Genomic DNA, 25,433 nt, shown 5'->3' with positions numbered 1-25,433 from the left:
GTTCCAGTTTTGGAATTGGGGGTAAACTCTCAAATTTCCAATTTAAATGGAAGAACTGATGGTTCAGTGACAATTTTAAAGTGACATTTACTTTACACAATAGTGATAAATTTATTTGTGGGATAGGTGGGGGGGGCTCTAAGGCTTTGCTGTTCATTAGTGAGATAGGTGGAGGGACTCTGAAGGCTTTACTGTTTAAGATCGGATCTGAGGGTGATATGAGGACACAGGGTGAAGATGGGGGAGTTGGAGGCTTTGGTGGGGAATTAGGGAGGTTGTAAATGATGGAGGTGACTGATTGGCACACACCTCCTTAACCAAATAGTGCTTCTTTTCTTTAGCTTTCAAGTTTCTCAATACTCAAAATCTAGTCACACAGTGTTAAATCCAGAATGATCGATAAATGTGAGGTGCATAGTCTCAGTACAGTATTCTAAGTTCCAACACACCTCCTAGGAGTGTGTTGGTCATCCTCCTTTTTTATCCCAACCCATCTCCATAAAGACTAGCAGATTGTAAATGGGTCGGGGTCAGGATTCAGCTTTTTAATGTGTTAAACTCCTGCCCAACTCAAACCTACCCTTTTTTTTTGGCTTTATAATTTCCCTCCATAACACTCCCATCCTAAAAGCTAAAATAATTGTACAAAGCTAAAACTCAGTTATTACCAAGATTTCAATAAACTGCAATAGAGAATGTTTGGAATTTTCATATGCTATCCTCCAGAGTTAGGAATCGAAGCTGGAAGTGCAGTTTTCATTTTATTCCTTCCAAACACTACCATCATTGATTGACTGTTTGGTTCCAAATATGGAAACAATTTTAAGTGATAGAGTTTCATTCAAGATATTCAGGGCACTGCATTAAAAAGCAGTGGCTTAAATTTGACTTTCTTAAGCATTATAGCCACGTGACCACACTCCTCTTTAATTGGGAATTATGGTTAAGTCGAGGATGAGTTAAGGAAGCTGAGATATAAGGTCTTTCTTTACAACATGATTGTTACATCAGGCTGCAATAAGTCTAAAAATCTGACCCTCTTTCCGAGCATAATGTGCTGGACGCCATTTAATAGGAACACCTGTCCTGATTTCATGCTTTACAGGCTCAGTAGGAAGTTCATAATCCAGTTTCCTATTACTAGCTTAAATTTCACCCTTAAAAGAGTCGGTAATAAGTTAACATTTTATGTGATCCGATATATATAGGCAAAGTGAACCACTTTGAAACAAGTAGTATTCTTTATTAACAGAGTAGCCTTGGAACTTAATGTTAACTTGTTCATTCTGGTTTGAAATGTCTTAGAAATATTCTTATCGGATCACTCCAAATGATTTCCGATCAGTTTGCAGAACAAGAATGGTCAGCTGTGAAATACTTAATGCTTCAGAGATAGAGAGGTAGAAGTTGGTCTTGAGTGTTGGTGCTAAAGGGACAGCATCAAATTGGCTGCCCATTATGCACAGCACTTGATACAGAGGAACCTCGATTATCCATACATGGATTATCCAAATTTTGGATTATCCAGACAAGATCGCAACGTCCCGATGCTTGGCTAAACTGTTTTATCCGGCATTCGATTATCTGAACATTCAATTATCCGAACAAAATACTCCCCGCCCGTGTCATTTGGATAATCGAGGTTTCTTGTGTTTAGTTTATTGATAAAGGATAGCATTACAGCTGTGCTGAGGGAGGATATTCCCGGAATTAAATCCAGGGAAGTTATTTGGTTGGATCTGAGAAATAAGAAAGGGATGATCACCTTATTGGGATTGTGTTATAGACCTCCTAGTCGTCAGAGGGAAATTGAGAAACAAACTTGTAAGGAGATCTCAGCTATCTGTAAGAATAATAGAGTAGTTATGGTAGGGGATTTTAACTTTCCAAACATCGACTGGGTCTGCCGTAGTGTTAAAAGTTTAGATGGAGAGGAATTTATTAAGTGTGTACAAGACAATTTTCTGATTCAGTATATGGATGTACCTACTAGAGAAGGTGCAAAACTTGACCTACTCTTGGGAAATAAGGCAGGGCAGGTGACTGAGGTGTCAGTGGCAGAGCACTTTGGGGCCAGCAACCATAATTCTAATCGTTTTAAATAGTGATGGAAAAGGATAGACCAGAACTAAAAGTTGAAGTTCTAAATTGGAGAAAGGCCAATTTTGACGGTATTAGGCAAGAACTTTCGAAAGCTGATTGGAGGCAGATGTTCGCAGGTAAAGGGACGGCTGGAAAATGGGAAGCCTTCAGAAATGAGATAACAAGAATCCAGAGAAAGTATATTCCTGTCAGGGTGAAAGGGAAGGCTGGTAGGTATAGGGAATGCTGGATGACTAAGGAAATTGAGGATTTGGTTGAGAAAAAGAAGGAAGCATATATCAGGTGTAAACAAGATAGATCGAGTGAATCCTTAGAGTATAAAGAAAGTAGGAGTATACTTAAGAGGGAAATCATGAGGGCAAAACGGGGACATGAGATAGCTTTGGCAAATAGAATTAAAGAGAATCCAAAGGGGTTTTACAAATATATTAAGGACAAAAGGGTAACTAGGGAGAGAATAGGGCCCCTCAAAGATCAGCAAGGCGGCCTTTGTGTGGAGCCACAGAAAATGGGGGAGATACTAAATGAATATTTTGCATCAGTATTTACTGTGGAAAAGGATATGGAAGATATAGACTGTAGGGAAATAGATGGTGACATTTTGCAAAATGTCCAGATTACAGAGGAGGAAGTGCTGGATGACTTGAAATGGTTAAAGGTGGATAAATCGCCAGGACCTGATCAGGCGTACCCAAGAACTCTGTGGGAAGCTAGGGAAGTGATTGCTGGGCCTCTTGCTGAGATATTTGTATCATCGATAGTCACAGGTGAGGTGCCAGAAGACTGGAGGTTGGAAAACGTGGTGCCACTGTTTAAGAAGGGTGGTAAAGACAAGCCAGGGAACTATAGACTGGTGAGCCTGACCTCGGTGATGGGCAAGTTGTTAGAAGGAATCCTGAGGGACAGGATGTACATGTATTTGGAAAGGCAAGGACTGATTCAGGATAGTCAGCACGGCTTTGTGCGTGGGAAATCATGTCTCACAAACTTGATTGAGTTTTTTGAAGAAGTAACAAAGAAGATTAATGAGGGCAGAGCAGTAGATGTGATCTATATGGACTTCAGTAAGGCGTTCGACAAGGGTCCCCATGGGAGACTGATTAGCAAGGTTAGATCTCATGGAAGACAGGGAGAACTAGCCATTTGGATACAGAACTGACTCAAAGGTAGAAGACAGAAGGTGGTGGTGGAGGGTTGTTTTTCAGACTGGAGGCCTGTGACCAGTGGAGTGCCACAAGGATCGGTGCTGGGCCCTCTACCTTTTGTCATTTAAATAAATGAATTGGATGCGAGCATAAGAGGTACAGTTAGTAAGTTTGCAGATGACACCAAAATTAGAGGTGCAGTGGACAGCGAAGAATGTTACCTCAGATTACAACAGGATCTGGACCAGATGGGCCAGTGGGCTGAGAAGTGGCAGATGGAGTTTAATTCAGATAAATACGAGGTGCTGCATTTTGGGAAAGCAAATCTTAGCAGGACTTATACACTTAATGGTAAGGTCCTAGGGAGGGTTGCTGAACAAAGAGACCTTGGAGTGCAGGTTCATAGCTCCTTGAAAGTGGAGTCGCAGGTAGATAGGATAGTGAAGAAGGCGTTTGTTATGCTTTCCTTTATTGGTCAGAGTATTGAGTACAGGAGTTGTTGCGGCTGTACAGGACATTGGTAGGCCACTGTTGGAATTCTGGCGTGCAGTTCTGGCCTCCTTCCTATTGGAAAGATGTTGTGAAACTTGAAAAGGTTCAGAAAAGATGTAGAAGGATGTTGCCAGGATTGGAGGATCTGAGCTATAGGGAGAGGCTGAACAGGCTGGGGCTGTTTTCCCTGGAGCGTCGGAGGCTGAGGGGTGACCTTATAGAGGTTTCCAAAATCATGAGGGGCATGGATAGGATAAATAGACAAAGTCTTTTCCCTGGGGTCGGGGAGTCCAGAACTAGAGGTCATAGGTTTAAGGTGAGAGGGGAAAGATATAAAAGAGACATAAGGGGCAACGTTTTCACACAGAGGGTGGTACGTGTATGGAATGAGCTGCCAGAGGATGTGGTGGAAACTGGAACAATTGCAATATTTAAGAGGCATTTGGATGGGTCTATGAATAGGAAGGGTTTGGAGGGATATGGGCCGGGTGCTGGCAGGTGGGACTAGATTGTGTTGGGATATCTGGTCGGCATGGACGGGTTGGACTGAAGGGTCTGTTTCCATGCTGTACATCTCTTTGACAACAGTGGAGCTGAATATCAGGAAATGACTGAAAAAGGGAAGCTGATTTGAAACCACCTGAGATGAATTCCTACCCCAGCAAATTAAATTTTCAAAGAAAGAGATTATTTAGCTTTGGTTAAATAGTTTAATGTGAAATCTTTTGATCCTTTTTGCAGGCAGTGCGACTGGCACTATTCCATCAAGTGTGCTGTCTTACTCAGACTACATCACTCGAGCAGAGGATCACAACAGTGTTATTCGTTTTGACAAGGGCGAAACAGAAAAATTATGCCACGTAGTCATCATTGATGATTCTCTGTATGAAAATAAGGAGACCTTTAACGTCACACTGAGTATGGCCATGGGGGGCAGAATAGGAGTACATCCATTGACTCAGATTATCATCCTCCCAGATGTGAATGACGGTAAGACCCAACCTTCTTGATCTTCTGCATCATATTTCTCTACGATAGCTTGTAGGTATGTCTGAACTGGTCAGTTCGACATATGTTTGTAAAGATCTTTTTCTTGTTTATCTGCATCATATGTAAATGATTTCATTAAAACTTTAGGTTATCCACTGTTATTACAGGTTGAACTCGTAAGTATTTTGGTGTTCTTGATCACATTTTGTGAATTTGAAAGACTTCACTTGATCCAGTAAATTTAGGTATTTTATGCAGCAGGAACCATAAGTTGATGTTTCTTTACAGTTACATTTCTACAGAATTATGAACTATGTGAATGAACATAGAGCAAAGCGCCATAATTACCAGAATATTTTTGGTTTTACCGAGGTAAACTTCCTATAATAATTGAGATGGCTGGAACATTTAGTTAATGTATTTTAAAGCTTTCATGTTTAAGAAATGAGTTTGAATCTCTGTGAAGAATGTACACTGCAGTTTTATCCAACACACAGGTATGGGACCGCATGTTAAGTCTGGCAGGCTAAGCTAATGTTCCGTTCAATATGTTAAGCAGTTAACAAAGCAGTATATCACATGATCTCAACAGGTTCATTGACTTACAACACTTGAATAAATAGAAATCATGACCTGAATAAAATGTCCAAAAAAGTACTAAATTCAGCATTCTTGGTTCTAAGAGACTCGTGCTTAAAAATGTGGGAAAGGAGAAACGTTAACAGATTATGCATAAGGAGTGTTTGGAACTTAGTTCAGTTCTGTCTTGCACAGAAAAGCCAGCATTGTTACCAACGAATGTCTGTAGCTGACCACAGGTTGCTTTATACTTTTCTGACTAAGAATTGAAAATTGGAGCAATGTTTAATGCGATCATCTCAAATCCTCAGCAAAGTCAAATGTAACAACTGAATTAAACTCTCTGAAAGAATAGTAATTTGTTAATTTGACTGAAAACACCTCAGTGGAGCAGGTAGTCAGCAAAATGACAATTCGTTTTTCATCTTTAAGGTAAATTAGATGGGAATACTGGTGATGAGTCTATTCAATTGCTTTTTAAAAATTTGTTCATGGGATGTGGGTGTCATTAACAAGGTCACTATTTATTGCTCATTACTAATTGCTTTGAGAAAAGCATTGGAAATGCATTTGGCTACAATCTTTTTATTGTTAATTAATTTGTCCATGTGCTATTTGAAATTGGTCGTGGAAGAAATATTATATTTATACATTTAACTCCCCATTTATCAGGTTTAACTTATTTACCAGTGATAAGTGTCATGTTGAATCACTACTTGCTCATTTGTCATTAGGGCAGAGAGAAGCTCAACTTGTAGCTTGATGACTAATGCATTATCCTGACTATTGAGTCTGATTTCAAGTTGTAAGAGCAAAGAAAACTATTTTCTTCAAATGGTGTCTGCATGAAGATCTTTGTCACTTCACTTCAACACCTTGCTCACGATAAATAGATCCCATTTCACTAAAGTCATTCAGTGGTACCCATAATTTATCCCTTGTCAGCATGAATAGCGGGCAATGTATAATTGGCTAAGAATAATCAACACTTTGAATGACCTGAGCAAAGAGTGTTGATTAGAAATATGCAGCATTTCTTTGAAAATTAAGGATAAGCAATGTACCTTTTATTTTGGGACCCAGCAATTTTAAGGACAATTTTCAGCTCTCTGGCAGATCACCTTTTAAAAGCTGCACAATTGATATGCAGTGTTTGAACTGTTTCCTTTTTTTAAATGTACTATATTTCTTTAAAACATATTTTACATTTAATTTCAGAGCCACGGTAAACTCAATAAAACACAATAACTCAACTGAGAGAAATGCTCTAAAGCAAAGCTGTTACTATTAGTTCCAATCAATGCTTGACACCAAATGCTGGATGGCAAAGAGGTTGTGTAATAGCATTAGGTCCATAAAACCATGAAACACAGTCCCCATGTAAGGTGGAATCTTGTGTCCTCACTCAAGTTGAATTTGGTAACAAGGAGGGCAGTTAGTGGGAAACTCACTAAATTAAATCCATGGCAGGCAAGCCTGTCGACAACTTTCCTGTTGTGTTGCTCGATTGCTGCTCTTAACTCTCAATGAATATAATACTCTGGCATAAAGTAATTACAGCACCACACTTTTTCTGCTTTCAAGTGAATCAAAAGTTAATCTGATGGAAAATTCTAACTATGCAATATTGGCACTCTTAATAGCTTTGCCACAGGCAGATAATTCAATTTTTAAATAAGTTAATGTTCAAACAAGATTGTGGATCATACAAAAACATTTTTCCAAGAAAAGAGTGTGCTTTCTTGTAGCTATACACTCAGAATGTTATAATTCTGTTCTCTACATAGTACTGAAATCTTCAATATATCTGTTTCTGTGTATTGTCAGCTTTTTGTTGTAAACATTGTGCCTTTTGATTTCCATGCACCATTGTGTATGAGCAGTCTAACTCTACCAGTATATTTCCAAATGGATTTCTTTATCTCTTATCTCACTTTGTGAATTAACCTCCTGGTTATAAAGAGTTTAAAGATTGCAATCTGTTTAGGTGCTGAAATTCTGACCTTTCTACCCAATACATGAAACCTGTTGCATCCTGTTCCCAAGTAGGCTAAATATCCTGTGAGTGAAAGGTTCACTATAGATTGGCTAGAATTGGGATCTGTTGTTGAATGTCTTTCAGTGCAGTGTAGAGTCAAAAACAAAAGGAGAAAATGCTTTGTGGAAAATCAAAAAGTTAACATTTTTTCTTTTACTGAATATATATGTAGAGATTCTCAATTTTTTTCAAATCTGGGAATCTCAGATACATTAAGGTGAATTAAGACTAAAGTATGGGAAAATGGCTAATGAGAAATTAACCTGAAAGGAATGTTATACTGCTAAACAACCATTTAACCAGAATAAATTGTGCAGTGTAGGCCACTCCAAATGTGGAGGCTTAAATCAAGATTTAAAGATCATAACAGGTAGCATGAATACATGACAGAATGCATTATATTGAGAAAGATCACATGCTTAATGCTGAGACAGTGCAACAGGTGTAAGAAGTCAGCACACATGAGACCAATAAGACGTTACATTCAAAAGAATATATGTAAATTATCAAAGTCAATTTCAGGTGTCATATCAAATCTGTACTATTAGTTTAGCCATGTATCTAATAATATGCAGAATGAAAGGGGAAAAGCCCACCCACACTGATGGGTACTGCTACTCATTAGCATGGTGTTTTCCCCTGTTGAATGGATCCTTCAGCTGCAAAGGCCACGAAGTCTGCTGCCAAGAGACACCATTGGTTCATAACTGGTCTTCTTGTATATACTGGCCGGAAAATCCATTGCATGGCAAGTGGTGTTAATTAAATTCTCAGAAGGCTTACTTGTCTTGTCCTGGTCAGCTGAATAGCTAGTCTTCTCATTGCTCCATCTATTGCATAATCCACTGAATGTGAAACCATTTCATAGTGCATGATGCAAACATATTAACTTGAGGAAAATAAGCTGGAACAACTGAGTTACCGATGGATTAGTTTCAGATAAAAGTGACGTTTTCTCGGTCATCTAAAGATCATTTTAATTTGTAATGTTTCCTTTTGGTTAATAGAATGTGGCTGTAAGATCCTTTCCTTTTTAGAGGTATTTTCAGTGTTGGAGCTGATTTCCTCGAAATCTAGCAGCGGTAATTACTGTTTTATGAGCTGATGCATTGTTTGGAACTTTTGGGGGAACAAAAATCAAACCAACAGCACTTTAAAAAGGAGGAAGACAAACAAAAGCAGTGACCCCATGAGAAGTAAATCAAACAGAGAAATAAATCTGCACTGCTGTCTGACCCAGTAGTGAATCTGCACAGCTGACTTGCCTCTGCTGTTTGATTTCAAGTATCTGTGGACATTGGAGTCATAGAGATGTACAGCATGGAAACAGATCCTTTGGTCCAACTTGTCCACGCCGAACAAATATCCCAACCCAATCTAGTCCCACCTGCCAGTACCCGGCCCATATCCCTCCAAACCCTTCCTATTCAGATATCCATCCTGATGCCTTTTAAATGTTGCAATTGTACCAGACTCCACCACTTCCTCTGGCGGCTCATTCCATACACGCACCACCCTCTGCGTGGAAAAGTTACCCCTTAGGTCTCTTTTATATCTTCCCCTCTCACCCTAAAAGTCGTCGAAGAAAAATGAACAAACAGCAAAATTCTTAGTTGACCTTGGAGAAACCTGTGTGGGAGAGTTCACGGCAGGGGAGCAGCTAAGTATCTTCCTAAAATGTAACCTTACTGTGTTTTTGTAAATCTACTATTGTGAGTAGAGTGGGTTCCTTTCTGATTATATGTTTTATTAAGATCTGTCTCTTGATTAAAGTTTAAAAATGTAAAACATTGAGTGTTTTTTAGAGCAGTAAGAGTGTGCTATTTTCTAGGTCTGTCGATTGTTCAGGTGCAAAGATGGCCTTTAGTGGAGTAGTGTGCTCTTCCTATTGGATGTAGGAGAGTAGGGAGAGTTTCCATATTACTGATGATTATGTATTTAGGAAATATGTTTGGTTGTGGATCCTATCAGATTGCTTCGATCAGTTGGAGCGGCAGTTACAGGCAATGAGGAATTTACAGGAACCAGAGGTATGATGGATGGCAGTTGCAGGAAGGGAGCTAAACCGAAGATACAGTCAGGTAGATGGGTTACCTCCCGGAAAGATAGGAGAGGAAAGCAGGTAGTGTAGGAGTCTCCCATCTCAAACAGGTATGCTGTTTTTCTGAAAATGTAAGAGGTGATGAACTCTCAGGGGAATGGAGCACTAACAGCCAGGTTTCTGGTACTGAGACAGGCTGTAATGTAATGAGGCGTACGTAGGTCCCAAGTGATCGATTGTGGTAGGAGACTCTCTAGTCAGATGCACAGACAGACATTTCTGTGGCTGACAGCGAGATGTCAGAATATTGTGTTGCCTCCCAGGTGCCAGGATCAAGGATATCTTGGAGAGAGTGCAGAATATTCTCAAAAGAGAGAAGGACCAGCAAGAGGTCATTGTACACATTGGAACTAATGACATAGGAAGATAAAAGGAAGAGATTCTGAGGAGAGGATATAGGAAGTTTGGCAGGAATTTAAAAAGGAGGCCCTCGAGAGTAGTGATATCTGGATTTCTCCCGATGCCATGAGCTAGTGATGGTAAGAATAGGAGTATAGAGCAGATGAATGTGTGGCTGAGGAGCCAGTGCCAGGGAGGAGGATTCATATTTTTGGATCATTGGAATCTGTTCTCGGGTAGAAGTGACCTATATAAGAAGGACAGATTGTACCTCAATTGTAAGGGGACTAATATACTGGTGGGGAGATTTGCTCGAGCTGTTCGGGAGAATTTAAACTAGTAAGGAGTGGGGGAATGGGCCAGGGAGATAATGAGGAAAGAGGTCAGTCTGAAACTGGTATACTTGGGAAAAGGAGCAAATCAAACAATCCTGATGAAGGGCTTATGCTCGAAATGTTGATTCTCCTGCTCCCTCAGATGCTGCCTGACCAGCTGTGCTTTTCCAGCACCACACTCTCGACTCTGATCTCCAGCATCTGCAGTCCTCACTTTCTCCTAGAGAGCAAGGTAGGACTGATAAATTAAACTGCATTTATTTCAATGCAGGAAGGCTAACAGGTAAGGCAGATGAATTCAGGGCATGGTTGGGGACAGTGGGACCGAGATATCACAAGAAGTACCAAGACTTGGTTCAGCGATGGACAGGACTGGCAATAGAGGAGGGGAATGGCGTTTTTGATTAGGGATAACAATATGGCTTACTTAGGCAGGATATTCTCCAGAATATGTCCGGGCATGTTATTTGGGTGGAACTGAGAAACAAGAATCAGATGATCACCTTATTGGAATTGTACTATAGTGCGCCCCCCGCCCCAAGTCAAATTTGTAAGAAGATCTCAGTTACCTGGAAGAATAAATGCGTGGTTATGGCAGGAATTTTAACTTTCCAAATATAGACTGGGACTGCCAAAATGTTAAGGTCTCAGACAGAGGAGAATTTATTGTGTACAAGAAACTTTTTTGAGTCAGTATGTGGATATACCTGCTAGAGAACGTGCAAAACGTGACCTATTCTTGGGAAGAAAGACAGGCCAGATGACTGAGGTGCAGTGGGGGATCAGTGAGCATAATTCTATTAGATTTAAAATAGTGATGGAAAAGGATAGACTGAATCTAAGAGTTAATTTTCTAAATTGGAGGAAGGCCAATTTTGACATAATTAGGCAAGAACTTTCAAAAGTTGATTGGGGGCAGATATTTGCAGATAAAATGATGGCTGGAAAATGGGAAGCCTGCAAAAATCGGTTAACGAGTCCAGGGGGGTATGTTCCTGTTAGGGTGAAGGGCAAGGCTGGTAGGTGTAGGGAATGCTGGATGACTAGAGAATTTGAAATTTTGATTAGGAAAGAGAAGGAAGCATATGTCAGGTTTAGATAGCGGAGATTGAGTGATTCCCAAGAAGAGTGTAAAGGCAGTAGAATACTTAAAAGGGAAATCAGGTGGGCAAAAAGGGGACATGAGATAGCTTTCGCAAAGAGGTTTAAGAAGTATCCAGAGGGATTCTACAAATACATTAAGAACAAAAAGGTAACTTGGGAAAGAATAGAGTCCCTTAAAGATCAGCAAGGCTGCCTGTGTGGGAAACCACAGGAAACGAGGCAGATACTAAATGAGTATTTTGCATCACTGTTTATTGCGGAGAAGGAATTTGACGATGGCGAATGTGGGGAAATAAATAGTAACATCTTGAAAAATGTCCATATTACGGAGGAGGAGGTGCGGGGGGAATCCTAAGGGACAGGATTTACATGTATTTGTAAAGGAAAGGACTCATTGAGGATAGTCTTTGTCACTAAGGCTTTGTGCATGGGAAATCGTGTCTAATGAACCTGATTGAATTTTTTGAAGAAGTTACAGGATTGATGAGGATCAAGCGGTGGACATGATTTATATGGACTTCAGTAAGGCATTCGACAAAGTTCCTCATGGTAGACTGGTTAGCAAGGTTAGATCACACAGAATAGAGGGGGAACTAGCTCTTTAGATACAAAACTGGCAGGAAGGTAGAAGACAGAGGGTGGTGGTGGAAGGTTGCTTTTCAGACTGGAGACATGTGACCAGCAGTGTGCCACAAGGATCGGTGCTGGGTCCATTGCTTTTCGTCATTTATATAAATGGAAGGTATAGTTAGTAAGTTTGCAGATGACACCAAAATTGGAGGTGTGGGGGACAGAGAAGAAAGTTACTTCAGAGTACAGCAGGATCTTGATCAGTTGGGCCAGTGGGCCAAGGGAGTTTAGATATATGTGAAATGCTGCAGTTTGGAAAGGCAAATCAGGGCAGGCCTTATACACTTAGCGGTAAAGTCCTGGAGAGTGATGCTGAACAAAGAAACCTTGGAGTGCAGTTTCATAGTTTCTTGAAAGTGGAGTCACAAATAGACAGGATAGTTAAGAAGGTGTTTGATTACCTTGCCTATATTGGCCAGTGCATTGAATATAGGAGTTGGGAGGTCATGTTGCAGCTGTACAGACAAGGATTTAGGCCACTTTTAGAATACTACATGCAATTCTTGTCTCCCTGCTACAGTAAGGATGTTGTGAAACTTGAAAGGGTTCAGAAAAGATTTACAAGGATATTGCCAGGTTTGAAGGAAAGACTGAGTAGGCTGGGACTTTTTTCCCTGGAACGTCAGAGGCTAAGGTGTGACCTTATTGCGGTTTGTAAAATCATGAGGGGCATGGATAGAGTAAATAGACAAGGTCTTTTCCCTGCGGTGAGGGAGATCAAAACTAGAGGTATAGGTTTAAGGTGAAAGGGGAAAGATTTAAAAGGGACCTAAGGGGCAACATTTTCATGCAGAATGTGATGCCTATATAGAATGAGCTGCCAAAGGAAATGGTGGAGGCTGGTACAATTATAACATTTAAAAGGCATCTGGATGGGTATATGAATAGGAAGGGTTTAGAGGGATATGGACCAAATGCTGACATATAGGCCTAGATTTATTTAGGATATCTGTTTGGCATGGACGAGTTGGACTGAAAGGTCTGTTTCCGTGCTGTACATCTCTGTGACTCTATGACTCTAATTGCAGTAGTGATTAGCCAGATCTGGATGTTGCACCCTTGACTGACCTGAGGAGGAACTAAACACAGTTTAGTATAAATACTTATGTTGCACTTTGATAATCAGTTGGACTTGTTTCTCCACACAGAGGCTAACTAAAACTTTTGTACTAAATCATTGAATTGGATGAGATGAGTACCTACTAGAAGTGAAAGAATGGCAGTCCTAAGTTCTGTAATATTCCAGTTCTTATGTCAGATAAAGTGGTTTGTGCTTAATAAATGAGTCTCATTATGTGATATTGTATTTAAAGATCTTCAAGTTGTTCATTAAGATTGTAAAATGTTGATGCAGAAGTAGGCCATTCACCCCACCAAATGTGCTTCGCCATTCAGTGAGATCATGGCTGATTTGATAATCCTCACCTCTACATTCCTGTCATTTCCCTATAACCCCGATTCCCTTCCTGATTAAAAATCTGTTTATTTCAGCCGTGATTATACTTAATGGCCCATTCTCAACAGCTCTGTAGGGTAAAGAATTCCACCAATTCATTATCCTCTTAGAGAAAACATTCTTCCTCATCTCTGTCTTAAATGTATGATCCCTGTTTCTGAGATAATGTCCACTAGCCTTGATTCTCCCACAAGGAGAAACAATCGTTCCATATCTACCCTGTCAAGTCTTCTTAAGAATCTTGTACTTTTCAATAAGGTCTAAAGGTCTTATTGTCGTAAGAACAAAAATTTGCGGAGGAGACTCAAACAAGACTATCTGCCTTAATTCATATGTGGGACTAAGAGTTGTTAACTAGATTAGTGACTGTTTTACAATCCTGGAATTCCCTTAATATAAATATTTAAATAAAATGTTTTTATTCTGAAGCCTTCGGTATTAATTCTACATTTTTTGAAAATACTGACTTCTTTCAGATTTACTTTACATGCCATTACTTCAACATTGACACACATGGCTTGGAATTTTGAGGGGATGTGGGTTCTCCTACATTGTCAAGATGAGGGAGGTTTATCTTAACATTTTATTTTGGCCCTTATGTACTAATGAGTACATGCATCATTGAACGTAAAGAGATTTGCTGACAAATGACACCAAAATCACAGGGGTTTATCTCAAGAAACCCATCTGATAATTCTTGCAGACTTTTTCCCACTATTGTGAGGAAGGGACTGGAGGAAAAATGTACCAGCCCTTTAGGTACATTGGGCGGGGGTTAATTAAAGGCCTCTGGTTGGGGGAGGAGGAGGACCAAAGGGTAAAATTAGTGACCATTGTTGGTGGGAACGTGAAGGGAGTGTGGAGGTCAGAGGCATTGAGGTGAGGGCCTCAGAAAACCAGAGGCCTGGTTGGTGGAAGAACTTTCAGAGGTGTTGTGGAAAAGCAGAAGGCTGCATAATCCAAGTAGTTTCTCAGACAGACCCATTATATCAAGAAGGTGGGTGTAAAGGACAGTCACCTGCTGGATCCAGTAAGCCCTCATTTGGATGTAGCTCCAGCTTACCCAAGATGCAGGAAAGCTAGATTAAGTTCAAGTCTCTATTTTTAATCTACTTCACCAGCCTCCTCGGAAGCAGGTTGATCACTTTCCTGCCTCAGATTACTGCATGATTTACCTTTTTCATATACAGCACCAAAATGATGAAGCTCAGCACTATCTAGCATAAAGAAGCCACTCGATCAGCACTCAGCCAGCACCTTTCGCCTCCTGTTTGTGGCATGGAGCTCCCAATGACAGCAGTGGAAGGCCACTCTGCTGATATCGAAATTCCAGCACACCTGCAAAGTTGAGCTTGAATTGGTCCATCATTGCCTGCTGCCTCCACATTGGGAACAGCTGATCCAGACTCCCATCAGTCATTGGAAATCCTTGCTTTGGATATGCACCAGCAAGTGAGGCTGCCTCTTGTTTCTCCATCGCAACAACTCTCTGCCCTCCCTTCAGCTTCAACCCAAGTGTTCATTAGATGGCCAGGATAATTTATCCCATATGTCAATTAATATCAACTAACTTACCAACTAATAAGTCATGAACATGAATTTCAGAATCCAAGATGTTACACCAATAGCTAGTTTGAGTGATTTCAGCAATAGAAAATCATCCTTTGTTCTAATGAGAATTACATTGAGAGAAACAGGGACACCAAACACAAAAGGTGCAATTAAGGAATAAGATTCATATATGCCTAATAAAGAAAAATATAGATGAGCTGTAGATTTGTAACAAGTTACAAATCACACAACACCAGGTTATAGTCCAACAGGTTTAATTGGAAACACACTAGCTTTTGGAGCGCCTCTCCTTCCTGATGAAGGAGCAGGGCTTTGAAAGCTAGTGCTTCAAATTAAACCTGTGGGACTATAACCTGGTGTTGTGTGATTTGCAACTTTGTACACCCCAGTCATGTAGATTTGTAGTTTGAATCAAAATGAAGGTGACAGATATAATGTTGAGAAGTAAACAATCTAAGAAAGATTTATGCATTTAAATACAGTCTCTCACTACTTCACAACATCCAAAAGTTTTCTTTATAACCAACAAAGTGCTTTTGAATGTGGTCACTGCTGTAGTGTTGAAATTATGCAAGTATATACAGCATGAAGCCAAAAGAGAAATAGGCTCTATAGGTGGAAGACTGAAAGGAACACAAATAATTAGCATGCAGAGCAAAACAAGGAAAGACAATAAAATCATTTAATTTTAGTTTCTTCCATGAGCAGAATAATTTTACATGAAAAAGCAGTCTGAATTGATACTTCCTTTAATTCATTATCCGATCGCAGGATAGTTGGGTAATTACATAGCAATCAGAACAATTCTTTCACTGGTGAATTTTGGAAAATTTCAGAACAACTCTTTCTTAAATATGATGCATCACTTGCAAGAATTGTTAGAGTTTTTTTTGGAGAGTATACTTATATCTTGCTTGGCTCCTGCACATACTTTTTTTCTACATTTATTTGTTTGCACAGCCTCCCCAACCAGATCTATTACAGGCTTGTAGTTGACTTTAAACCATGATTCAATAAGACAACGTTCATACACAAGGAAGCAAACTGAAACAGAAAGCCTCCGATAGCTACTTACTGCCTAAAATCAGGAGAATGGGGAACATTTAAACCAAGGATCCAAAAGATCAGATGGTAACCTTAGATTTTTCCATGCTGTCATTACAAAGTGAATTTAAAATTGCTAAAGAAGTGATTGTCACTTTCCTAATTGAGTATGCCTTTCCAAATTCTTGTGCTTTAATCAAAGTCGTACTTTCTCCGTGACCTTCTTTTCATCTACCTTCTGTATGCGCTGAAGAAACTGGACCCTTTTAAATCTTTTTTAAATTTTGTATTTGCATCAGCATGCCAAGCTAGAAAAGGAAAACTAAGCTTGTACTGCTTGAAAGAAAAACAATCTTTGTCAACCAAAATAAGCCACAATTACTTATATACAAAGTAAGTTGAATTAGCATCAGAGTAGAGGGAGATTTCTGTGGTGCTGCTGTGATTTTACATATTACTCAATTTGATCAAAAAGATTGTGGGTGTATTGTTCATATGCACAATCTATTTGTTTGAGTATGTTTCATTGATTTTTTGATTATATTTTAATATTCCTTTTTCTGAACAGCCTTAAACTTAATAGTAACTTAATTTTATTGCTACATCTAATTTTGCAAAACTCATCTATGCAGGTGAAATCCAAGGTCACTGGGGTATTGTGGTTGGCAGTCCTTCTGAGTCCCCATTAACTGAAGAGTGCAATTATCACTGAACAATTTTAGATGATTAAATGCTGCAAATAGCTTGTAAATAGCCCTTATGTTGAGAAGTAAATATTTTGGTACAACAGCACCTCTTGAGATTTGGATTCCATGGTAACGTTGACAGTTTTTACGAGCTTGTGTAGAAATAATGGCAAATGAAACTTGAGTGCCTATTCCCCATGTCCTTCAGCTATCTCCTACATTAACAAAATTCTGCGCCATTCTGAAAAGCAATGCTTGTTTCATTCATACAAACAAAAAGTGTTGCTTTATACAGACTTACTGCCTAATTAAGAAGGAAGATAATGGATATAACAAAAGTAACATTGTGTAAATAGTATTGTGGTGGTATCTTACTATGGTTAAATCTAATCAGCACATGCCCACTAATTGGCAAAAAATCTCTTTAAATGTTTCTAACTAGTCTTTTTATATATAGTATTTAATTTTCAAATAGGATCATGGAATATTACAGAGCAAAACTCTCCACTTGGCGAATGAAATTTACATTCTTGTTTTTCTATATGAGCCAACTAACCTCATCCCACTGTCCTTCTCACTCTCCAGATACTTCACTATGACCCTTTCTCATAATTACGTTTTCCTTTGATTGTTCTTACAGAATCTGCTTAAGCACTAGTATATTGCACAGAATTCCATATTCTAACTACTCTTTGTGAAAATTAATATTTATCAGATAGTCATAAAGATACACAGCACAGAAAAAGGCCCTCAAGCCCATCGAGTTTGCACGATCCAAAATAACCATTAACTATTCTAATCCCATTTTCAAGCATTTGGCCCTTGCATGCCTTGATTTGGAGATGCTGGTGTTGGACTGGGGTGTACAAAGTTAAAAATCACACAACACCAGGTTATAGTCCAACAGGTTTATTTGGAAGCACTAGCGCTGCTCCTTCATCAGGTAGTTGTGGACTATAAGATCCTAGGGCACAGAATTTATAGCAAATGTTTACATTGTGATGTAACTGAAATTACATATTGAAAAAGACCTGGATTGTTTGTTAATTTTCTCATCTTTTAGAATGGGCATGTTGGTTTCAGTTCTTCCATATGTAAATCCCAGAACTTTCTTAAATTACTTTCTCAAGTGAACTTTAACAATAGGTGCCATGTTGGCCCAGATAATGCACTGAAGGTATGAGGTGCCCTGTGTGAAGTTGTCAGTGCCCCAATGTTTAGACTGATTCTAATCTAAAACAGGGATTTACAGAATCTTTCATGGATTCATGCGGTTTTTGAGCAAAATAAAATGTAATTCTGCAAGTTACAAATTCACCTCACAAACTTGTGTGTGTGTGAGCGTGCGTGCACATGTGTATGCACATGTGGATGTGTGTGCAGGGGTATGAGTGTCTGTGAGAGAGTATGTGTATGTGTGTGAGTGTAGAGAGGTGTAAGTTTGTGAGAGGGCATGTATACGCGTGTGAGTGTAGGAGAGTATGTGTGAACGTATGAGAGAGGGTTTGTGTGAGTGTGTGTGTGTGTAGTGCAGCAGGGTCACTTGTAGTGTGACATGAACGCAAGGTCCTGGTTGAGGTCATCTCCATGGGTACCAAACTTGGCTATCAGCCTCTACTCGGCCATTTTGCGTATTGCCTGTCCCGAAGTCCATCTTGGAGGATGGTCACCTGAAGGTCCGAGGTGGAATGTGGCGGACTGCTGAAGTGTTCCCCAACTGGGAGGGAACACTCCTATCTGTTGATTGATGTCGGTGTCCATTTATCCGTTGCCGTAGCCTCAGCTCAGTCTCACCAAAGTACATACCTTAGGACACCCTTGCCTGCAGCGTATGTGAATGATAACATTGGCCGAGTCACATGAGTATCTGCCACATGTGGGAGGTGTAATGGTGGCATCCGTGTCGACTTGTATGCCTTGTCATCGCAAGTGCAGAACCAAATGCTTCTTAAATGTTCTCACTTTATCACTTATCACTTATTTGTTAATTAGTTCTGTATTCATATTCCTTTATTTGAAGACGATGTTGTTATTGTCTTGTGAATGAATGTTAATAATCTATTTGTTTCTACCTTATCATAATTTTTCAAAATCCTGAAGCCTTCTTGTCTAATCAGCTTCAAAACTCTTTCCTACTGTGAAGGAAAGAAACACCTTCTAAGGATTCTCATCACAACTGCAACAATCTTAATACCATACTAGTCATTCCTTTTCACACTATTGTGTCTTTTATGTCCTTCTGTAAAAATGTATGGAATATCTAAAACGAGAAATCATAGTTTTAGTTTTAGGGACAAGGTTGCAATTTAAAACTGAGATTAAAAGAAATTACTTCTCTCAAAGAGTCGTGAATCTGTGAATTGCTGGAACATTGAATAAATTTAAGGAGGAGATAGGTTTTCAATTAGTATTGGGTTGACTGGTTATGGAGAGCGGAAGGGAAAGTGGAGTTGAGGCTGAGATGAATGGCAATAGAGGTCAGTAAGTTCAGGTAATAAGTTTCTATCCTGAGATGTAATGTGGTGTAGCAAAGATTTTAGTATAGGAAGGGAATGCACAAACATAAAATACTATAACAAATAAATAAAAGTGCTACTAATGGAGTTCGGAGCTATTTGACAGGTAAGTTCAAAGATTGTTGCCAACTTCATGTGCCACACTGAATGATAAATGCTTTATTTGAGAGGGTTGGTGCCACATATGAAATTAGCAAGCTGGACCATAAAAATGATAGTCTCCAGGTTACTACGTTATCACACGCAAGTGAGTACAGAAAGAGGAGGATCAATCAAATGGATGCCTAACGAGAGAGAAGGTGCAGGAGCTAAGATTTTAGATTCTTGGGAGATTTGAATCAGTTCTGGGAAAATCTGAGCTGTACTGTCCAGATGCTTTGCAGATAAACAGAGCTAGGACCAACCTCCTTGATAGTTAAACTGAAAGCAAGAAGTGCTGGAGATCACAGCGGGTCAGGTAGCATCCATGGAGAGAAAGCAAGCTAGCATTTTGAGTCTAGATGATTCTTCTGACTGAAGAAAAATAATCTAGATTTGAAACATTAGCTTGCTTTTTCTCCATGGATGCTACCTGACCTGCTGTGATTTCCAACACTTGTTTTCAGTTCAGATTCCAGTATCTGCAGTAATTTGCTGCTCCTTCCTTGATAGTTGATTTGCTACTGCTACTGGGGAATGTTTAAACAACTTGGCAGGGTATTTGAAACCAGAACGTAAAACTGGAGAGGGATACCAAAATGCAAAGAAGGTGGGGAGAGACATATAATACTACAGTAGGAAATAATAAAGTATTAGGTGGGTTCTGCATTTGTCATTCAGTGGTATAGAAAAAGTATTGCTGAGAGAGTGAAAAATATTTTATTGAAGCTTTTTACATTGCACATGTCAGGACAAATTTGCAAGAATTCCAACTGTAAAGGGAAAACAGTATTTATACTAAAAGACATGGGTGCTACTTGGCTGGCTAATAGACTGTGATGTCATGGGGAATGCACCAGTTAACAATGATTGATAGTTAGCTGTCAAGCTTTGTTAAAATTTTAAACTAAGCAGGTTGACTCCGATTGGTCAAGGCATTCTCCTGAGAAATAAACCAAAGAATGGATGTTACCTATTTTGTTGCATTGAAACAGATGCAATATGTACAAGGGTTTTTTTCCTATCTGCAGCAAACACAGTTCTGTGATTTATATATGTAGCTTCCAGCACATGCAAGTGCACCACACCGTGAAGCTGACTAACGCTTCCAAATTGGTTGTCAGTGTAATTTTTTGCACCCTTATCAATATGTAGAAAATGTTGTTCAATTGCAGTATCACATTTAATGTTAGGGACTGTGTTATATGTTTTACAAGCACTGAATGCTTGGATATGGCCAGTGTCTTAATTTTAGCGAATAACTAAAGGAATGTGCTGCTCGATATTATCCAATTCTTGTGAATTATTTTAATGAGTGCAAGACAAAAAGCTTCTTCAAAATGTGTCTTTTTACTACATTGCACAAAGCCTTATCTATTTATTTACTCTTTTTTTCTGGACGCTGATGCAGCTTCCTCAGAGCCAGCTCTCAGAGTGAACAGGATGTCTGACATTCCTGTACTTTTTTTCTTCTTTTATCCTCACACTACCGCCTAACTGCGATAGTGCTTATTTTTTCCCCAGCACCCATGTTGTGTGTGTGTAGGTGTGAGACACAATGAGAGACACAAGGTGCGCAAATCTTTATTCAGTTTCCACCACCAGGAAGAAAAGAAGCACCAGTGACAAGCAGTGCCATTCACATCAAAGGGCAATGCTGTGTGATCAAACAGTGAAGGGAAGGGCAGGGATTAAATCAAAATAGAATTGGAGGGGAAAATAATGCACTCCACTCCCTGCGGCGCACAAAGCCTAATTTAGGATTACAATGCCGGCATGTGATTGGTCAGAATGTGAAAATTGGATTCACCAATTGCAGACATAGATGGCTACGTGACACTGTGTTGCTGTTGCGCTAACAGAGACCAGGCTCAGAGAATAGCAGGACTAGATATTAAATTGTCCTGGATATAAGATAAAACTATAAGATGTAGGAACGGAGGTAGACATTTGGCCCGTCAGTTCAGTGTGAATCTGAAAAATTCAACTCCATTTCCTTTGCCATTAATCCGTGATTCCCTGACTGATTAAAACCCTGTCTAAGTCTTGAACTGTTGTAAATATTCATTTAGTCGGCAGACTGAACCTGCACATGTACCATTTAATGTACATACATAGTACACCCGTAAATGTTACATCACAGAAAAAAGACAACCTCTTAATATGCCAAAACCATATACATAAACTGCAAACCTTTCAGAGACAAAAATAGAAATTTCAGGTCTGGCAGCATCTGTGGAGAGAGAGATCAGAGTTAATGTTTCGGTTTGAGTGAATTCAGAACTCATATTAATGGACTGTAAAAATTAAACACAGGATCAATGTAGTCAGGCTCCTTTATGGAATCTAAACTGCAAAACTTTCATCTTGCTGTTACATGGCACAAGTATCTTTGGACTAGTTACTAGATTCTACATGGTAGGTTGCTAGAAAGCAAAACAGATTCACAATTGTATTGTGTCATTTTGGGCAGCTTGTGTTGGTCATTCACTTGTCATCTACTGGAACAAGACCCGAAGGGAATACCAAAGTGAAGGGAACTTTTAAGCTTTGAACAGTCAAAAATCCGACCAGTTAAAACTCTTTTAAATCCACAAGTAAGACTGTTTTACAACCTGGTATTCAGCTATAATAACTGCCTGGAAAGACTTTATGCTGAATATTGTGGAAATGCTTTGATGCCTGCAGCTTCATACAGCTGTTTCTGAGCAGTATAAAGCCACTTTATTTTTAAGCTTCTCATGGATGCGGCACTCTTTGACTTCTGGTCATTAGGATCTCACAGCAATTTAATCCATTAGGAAACAAGCTCCAATTTGAAATATCAAAATTTTAGGCCACTGAACATTCTTTATTGTGTTCTTCTGATCCCAGTAACTCTTACCACCTGCTTTAAATGGGAACACATATTGCACACATGTGCAGCACTCTGCCCTATTCTTACCAAATTCCATTGGCTGTCTATGTCCAAAACCAAGTTGGTTTCATTACCCTCCTTCAGATGCATTGTTTAACAGAGATTCCGACTGCATCCTTGTTGGACATAAAAAGGTTCCTTGGCCCTATTGATGAACAGTACAGAGTCCGAGGTCAATTTTTATATGTCAGCCAGCATCTTCTGAGAATGAGTCAGGACATCGGCAAGTAGTGTTATCCAAGAGAGCAGGACAGAGAAATGCATTGTCAAGTGTGAGAAGACAGAGACAATTTCATTGAAACATGTTTCCAAAATGAATGAGCTGTGTTTAGATTCTGTTTAATTGTTTAAGTTCTGTAGTTAATCTAGGAAGAGGCCCATGCTTGGTGAAAAGAACACAAGACTTTGTTATTGTTCTAGTACTTGACCTTTTGTATTATGCGATAAATGTCTCATTAGCCATCTGAATATATGCTTGTTATATTTGGATGATCCCACTATCAAGTATATAAGTATTACATGTTCAACTGATGATGAGGGTAAAAGCTGCAGTCAGTGAGACAGTGAAGTAACATTGCATAACACTAAAGTTTGCTAGTACTTATGCCTTCCGTCAGCATATTATACAGTACTATGCAGCAAAGTCGCTCATTGCAGCCAGCAGGATGATAGGAATTTTGAGGAATGTCCCTTTCTTTTAATTAATTCATTCATGGGATGTAGGTATGGCTGGCTGGACTAGCATTCCTACTAGCCCGCAAGAAGGTGAGGGTGAATTGTCTTCTTGAATGACTGAAGCCCACTTGGTATATGTAAACCACAATGCCATTAGAGCGACAATTCCAGGATTTTGACCCAGCACCGCTGAAGGAACAGCAATATGTTTCCAAATCTGGATTATGTGTGGATCAAAGTCTATCTTGGTGATGTTCCCAATTATCCTTCTCAATGATTGTGGGCTTGGAACATGTGTCTTAGGAGTTCTGGCAAATTTCTGCGGTGCATCTTGTAGTTGCACTGCAATTGTTGAGTGTCTGTGGTAGAGAGAGTGGATATTTGTGGATGTGATGTCAATCAAGTGGGCTGGTTTTTCCAGGCTAGTGTCAAGCTTCTTGAGTGTTGTTCAAGTTGCACTTATCCAGGCAAGTGAAGTATATTCCACCTCCTTGTAGATGGTAGGCAGACTTTGGAAAGTTCAGTTTCTAGTCTTTGGTAACCACCAGGATGTTGATAATGGGTAGTTCAGTGATGATAATGCCATTGAACCATTTGGCCCTTACATCACCAGTAACCTTCCAATGTTTTAGAGCAGCAGAAACTACTAAATTGCCCCAAAATGCTTGAGCATCCTATTGGACAGCATTAAAGCTGTGAGAATTAGCACTTTGAGTGACGTTTCTCGGCAGACCGGTGCACAACGTGGGAGAGTGCATGTTTGGACTGCCCATCGTACATCTTGCAGTCTTGAATAGCAATGTACTTCCTTGAAAAGCTGGTTGAGTGAATGAACCTTTCCCTGCAGAGTTACAATATGTGATATAATTATTGATTTTGTGCTCTCCCTCAAAAGATGGGTGTAACTATGAAATGATGTGTGCTGGGCAGGCCCTAGCACAAGTCCTCCACAATGCAATTAGCTTTATTGCTGTCCACATCAAAGTGCAGTGCCTTGGCTGTAATCACCAATGTATAGTTCAAGAATTTCTGGTGTCAAAATCTAGCTGCAGTCAAGAAGTCGCCCATTCTTTTGAACAACTTCTTTTGTCTTTGGGATGTCTGAAGAAACTGCTCATTTCTCATATGAGTGCAACTTAACTACTGCTGGCTGCAAAAATAACACCAAATCAGACAATTGTCATGCAATCTAGGTACCTTCTGTTACTTTTTTTTCTTCCTCTGCATCCCACTATCACTATGTGCAGTCCTGAGTTAATCTTGTTGGCTTGGAGAACTCGGATTGTCATCCAGTGGACTATTTGGCCCCAAAGGATAAAGCCTTCTGAAATTGATGCTGTTTGACATTGATACTGAGCAGATTGGAGTGCAGGTTCGTACATGTATCCCACAGACATTAAGTGTGCAGGAGCTGGGTCTCCATGGCAGTCACCAGTTACTCCATGGACACAGCCAAACATACACATTCCATGCTTCATTCCAGCTTACCAAATGAGAATTACAGCTCTTCCTGCTATTCTTGTGCTTTCTTGTGCATGTTAATAAAGCCTTTAATGTCAGATCTATGGCATTTTTTTTGTCTGAGACGAAACAGGTGCCTTGCTCTCAAGCAGCCCTCTGAGTACGAGAGACCTGGGACATTTTCTGCTCTTCCTGCTGTAGCAATGTGTCAATGAGGTACTCACCAGACTGTGCTCGTGAATCTAATTTAGATCAAGAACCCACTTGAGATAAAAGTTTGAGCTGATGAGGTGGTGCAGTTGAAAGATTCCTCAGAGGTTCAGTGGCTTACTCCTCAGAGGTGGAGATAGAACCATGTCTCTTCAGTGCAGACCTCTTCGTGGCTAGGTGCCATTTGTGCCTCCATAAGAGAGTGATGGGAATTATGTACATTAAAGCAATTACAACTTGTGCAGATTAAGAATTAGTTGGTACTAGTGGTAATGGAATAGCAGTGCAACACAGCACAGCCCTTCTCTCCACTAACCTGTCAACCAACACCTTCAGCTCCTTGTCGTCAATGTAAGGAACTAACCTCCCTTTCGAGGACAATAAAGATTGAGCTGAATTACGGCAATAGGGTGGTGTGCGACTGCTCTTTAATTATGGTACCAATGGCATGAATGCTACAAGATCCTGGCAGTAGTGAGCACTTTCACCGCTCTAGCCATGTAATTCCATGAAAAAGGCAGCAGGGAGCCTGGCTGCATAATTAAAATCTGAAGATCGCATGAGAACATATCAGGCACCATGAATCTCAATACACAAACCATTTCAACTGAAAACGGGAAACTCTGCTTGTAGATATTTATCACTTCATTATCACATGCTGATTGAAGCTAGCTGTGCAAAAATTGTACTACGTAGTCATATTGCAAAGTAACTACACTTCAAAAGTATTTCACTAACTGTAAACCGGTTTTCATCCTGAGGTAGCAAAAGACTTAATATAAAAGCAAATTAATTTCCTTACTCTCATCTTCAATTACCTCCACAATTTTACTTGACTAAAGTTAACGAACATACAACGCCACCCCATGCCAACCCATACCCTATCCCTGCAATTTTCTGTT

The 25,433-nt window shown here is 39.7% G+C and overlaps 1 protein-coding gene across 1 annotated transcript in view; it reads left to right on the top strand.

Annotated features, from left to right (window-relative positions):
* LOC140481260 (FRAS1-related extracellular matrix protein 2-like) overlaps window positions 1-25,433 on the top strand; it is a 234,766-nt gene that overhangs the window by 130,349 nt on the left and 78,984 nt on the right. The window contains exon 6 of the mRNA XM_072577166.1: window positions 4,482-4,730. Within this exon, the coding sequence (XP_072433267.1) occupies window positions 4,482-4,730 (249 nt within the window). The remainder of the gene's footprint in view (window positions 1-4,481; window positions 4,731-25,433) is intronic.

Source organism: Chiloscyllium punctatum, chromosome 9 (assembly GCF_047496795.1).
Source record: "Chiloscyllium punctatum isolate Juve2018m chromosome 9, sChiPun1.3, whole genome shotgun sequence".
Lineage (NCBI taxonomy): Eukaryota > Metazoa > Chordata > Chondrichthyes > Orectolobiformes > Hemiscylliidae > Chiloscyllium > Chiloscyllium punctatum.
The sequence above is the reverse complement of the archived record's forward strand: the minus strand, read 5'-3'. Positions and strand labels throughout refer to the sequence as shown.